General features: G+C 41.9%; 1 protein-coding gene across 1 annotated transcript; it reads left to right on the top strand.

Annotated features, from left to right (window-relative positions):
* Positions 1 to 205: 205 nt before the first annotated feature.
* On the top strand, positions 206 to 3,649 carry msx2b (muscle segment homeobox 2b). Its single transcript, XM_012854750.3, has 2 exons — positions 206 to 724; positions 1,831 to 3,649. The coding sequence occupies exons 1-2, from the start codon at positions 340 to 342 to the stop codon at positions 2,292 to 2,294; spliced, it is 849 nt and encodes a 282-aa protein (XP_012710204.2). The 5' UTR covers positions 206 to 339; the 3' UTR covers positions 2,295 to 3,649.
* Positions 3,650 to 3,881: the final 232 nt, after the last annotated feature.

Here is a 3,881-nt window from a genome sequence, read left to right as displayed (position 1 = left end):
AAAACAGCAAATGCGCATGGATTACATGGTCTGTCTTGAGTATAGATATGAAGTGAAGTGAATAAAGAATTAAAATAAAAATTTCCAGGTTCCACTTCCTAAACAATAGTTTAATTTCCCACGGTTCATGAAAGCAGCACGAGTTCACGCATAAGGATTCTGGGCCACAGCGATTGGTCAAAGTTGAGTTGTGTCAGCGTGTTACGTTTACAAACTCCCTCACAGTACCTGACAGCTCAGAGCGCAGCGCTCACCGAGGAGACCATCAGCTGACGGAACTGTTGACGGCGTTGTCCTTGTCCAGTCCACCTTTGCTTCTGGAGGAGATCCGGAGAAGAGATGACCTCCCAGGAGACTGCCAAAGACTTGGGTCGCTGCTCCGACGGGGTGAACGGCCGACCGGACTCCCCAGAAGCGCCGAGCGAAGAGAAGACGTCGCCGGTTCTCCGCCGGCATCATCCGTTCAGCGTGGAGGCGCTCATGTCCGGGAGGAAGTCGGAGCACCGCACCGAACAGTCCACCTGTTGTAAAGCGGCCGGAGGTGCCGTGGCGGCCCCGGCCGCAGGGTTAAACGCGTTGTTTCTGTGCCGGGAGACGTGCAGCCCTCCCGGGGATGGTCGAAACAGATTCGCCGCTGTTCCTTCTTCGCCGGTCAAATCGGAGGCGTCGGAGTCAGAGGAATGCGCGCACTGGGTTTCTGCCAGCGCGTTCTCCGCACATCCGCGTAAGTTTATTCCCATGTTACTGGGCATCATGAAGCTTTTTTTTTATTTAATTATTTTTTACTTTCATTTTCCCCCCCCGTGCTGCTCTAAAGCCTTTTATTAACGACTGTTTAAAACAAGAACAAACGTTTCATCTTCTCCAAGTAAGACCCAGAATAATCAGGAAGCGAGAATATGTATGTCCAGTTCACGCATCTTTGAATGCATAACTCAATCTCACACTGGAACTTGGTCGACTTTGGGCTTTTTTTTTTTTGTTACACTGTCAGCTGTTTTGAACTTTCTGATTATTGCTCTTACTATAGATATGGGCAAGTTTAGGTAAGTAGGCTATTTTTCTGTTCAAATTAATAAAGATCAATGCACACCTGCCTTGCTTTAACACCTTGTTCTGGAGTGTTAAAGCAAGAGCGACGAGAGAAATGGAAGTTTGTCACGTCATATTAATATCCAAGGGAGGAAAAAAGGATTTCAAATTTTATACTACCACATAGGCTGATTAACCTAAAAATCAAGGTAGAAGTTAAGAAAGGTGTAATAGATGAAGCAATATTTTTAATTTTGCATGAGCGATTGATTTGTTACAAAAAAAAAAACACCTAGCATGTGTTATCATTTCTGTTTTGATTTCTTTTTATTTTTGTTTGTTTTTACCACTGATTACTTGAACCTAAATAAATGCAATTTTTTTTATATATTTCAAATGTTCTTTCTTTGGTTTTAGCAGAATTACAACACAAATTTCCACTGTGAGAATTCAATAGTCTAAAATATAAAGTATTGTTAAATAATACTTTAATATTTATGATCCATTATTTCTCTTTATTGATCATTTATGGGTCATTGATGTTAATTTATTCTATTTAAACTCTTTCTCTGCCCTCTTTACTGGGTTATTAGTTGCATATGATCATAGTTAAATTTAATAATAATGGACCTTGTAATGTTAAGTTGATGCATGATTGTCCGTTTTTCAACTGAAATCCCTGTAGGTTGTTGGAAAGCAGTTATCCAGTGTGCACTCTATTCAGATCATGTCATAATCGGAGTAATGGAAGTGGTTACGGATGTCATTCTAAATTTTACACCCTTTCTGGTGCCTCAGGTCACGTCAGTCCAGCCTGTCAGCTGAGGAAACACAAGACCAACAGAAAGCCCCGCACTCCCTTCACGACATCCCAGCTCCTCGCCCTGGAGAGGAAGTTCAGACAGAAGCAGTACCTGTCCATCGCGGAGCGAGCGGAGTTCTCCTCCTCCCTGACCTTGACGGAGACCCAGGTGAAGATCTGGTTCCAGAACCGGCGGGCAAAAGCAAAGAGGCTCCAGGAGGCCGAGTTGGAGAAACTCAAGATGGCCGCTGATGCCAAAACGGCAGCGGCGGCGGCGGCGGCCACTGCGGCTTCTGGAACTTTACACCCCGGCTATACCCTACCGCTGTCGCTGGGCGCCATGTCTCTGTACGGACAGTCATATTCTGCCTATCACCACCACCAAAGACCCATTCTGCCCATATCCCCGTTAGGACTATACGCCTCTCCGCTGGGATACAGCATGTACCACTTATCATAGTCATGGAAATATTTGCGTTACCTTGCTGTTCAGCATTCCAAAAAATGGATTTGTGCTTGACATTAACAAAAATAATTCTCTGTGTACATCATATATATATATATATATCTCACCTGCACAAGAAGTGCAACGTTCAGAGCACTTCAGATCAAATTAGCAATCTGTTTTCCTTCCCCCTAAGCGAGGATAGAAAGGCGCTTCCTCTTCTGCCCTCGTCGGACAGCCTGTTTACACGAGCGGCCTGCATGCGGAGGGGTGTTTCTGTCTGGGTGCCGTTTATCCTCTTAACTTGTTTACATCAGCAATAATTGAGCAGGGGCGAGGACTTGCACTGGGCACCCAAACGCAGACCGCAGCTGTTTTCTTAGGTTTGTTACAATCAGACGCAGTGTTTTGTGTCAGCAAGTGGCCTCGATGTCAGGGGACTGGTGAGGATGAACTGGACTCTCGGCTTCTCAGGACTAGATTTAAGCATATCACTGAAGCTTTCTTGAGGTTTACACACACACCAATTGCCTTAACAAACAACGTTACATTCAGGTTTTGCATAAACGACACATACGCTCAATATGACAACTCATGATTTATACCACTGTCGTTGAAGTTTCTGGGTTTTTGTTACAACACATTTATAGCACAAGAACATATTTATCTTTGATGAAATACAATGCTGGAAATTTACGAGTGCCTTATATTGTGTATTTATGGTAGAGAATATGGTACAAAGTTTCACCAAATGTCTATTTATATTGTGGTTCCTTTTGAGCACCCTCCCATTGGGGCTGAATTTCTCTATGCTGTTCTTATTTTGTCATCTGAAATTAAAGCTGTTTAGATTCTTTCATACAAACATGTGACAGTTTTTCATAGCAAAGCAAACACAAAAGCACCTATTTTTGGGTCAAATCTAACGTTTCTTCATCATTTTGAGGAATATCCAACTGAAAACGGCATTCTGGTGACTGTTCCTGTTTTATTTTTGGCACTTTGCAGCTTATTTGTACACAGATGATCATGTTGAATTTGTGCGGTTTAACGTCCCCGTCTGTGTTTCCCATCAGAAAAGTAAACAGTTTAAAGGCAGTGTTTGAAAGACCATAAACGAGAACCATAAATTATACAACGATATAACTTGTTCTCACTTATCCCTCTCTCATTTCCCACTTAAGGCTAAAATGAACTTCTGAAAATAACTTGTTAAAATGCCACATATCTAGATTATTATCTCCCTATTGATGACCAAAAATATATATGCAAGTTGAACTATAACTAGTTGCAAGTAACAGCCTATATGCAAAATGTTTTCAATAGTTTTGCTTTTATTCAAAAGGTTAATAAAGTCACTGCTCATTTAACTGGAAGTAAGTACTAGTAATGCTAGTTATGCTGCTTTTAGAAAGGGTGTTGAGTAGAGAGGCTCTAATCGGGTTTTTCTTCACGCTGATACAGATTTTCTGGTTTTCTTTGAGGCCTGATTTGCTGATTCCAAATACAATTTTTGTTCTTAGAACAATGAAAATTAAACAATTCCAACATTTTCTCTATTTCGGCATCAAAGCCTACATCCCTAACCACTAAGTTATTTTT

This window comes from Fundulus heteroclitus, chromosome 11 (genome assembly GCF_011125445.2).
Source record: "Fundulus heteroclitus isolate FHET01 chromosome 11, MU-UCD_Fhet_4.1, whole genome shotgun sequence".
Lineage (NCBI taxonomy): Eukaryota > Metazoa > Chordata > Actinopteri > Cyprinodontiformes > Fundulidae > Fundulus > Fundulus heteroclitus.
The sequence above is the reverse complement of the archived record's forward strand: the minus strand, read 5'-3'. Positions and strand labels throughout refer to the sequence as shown.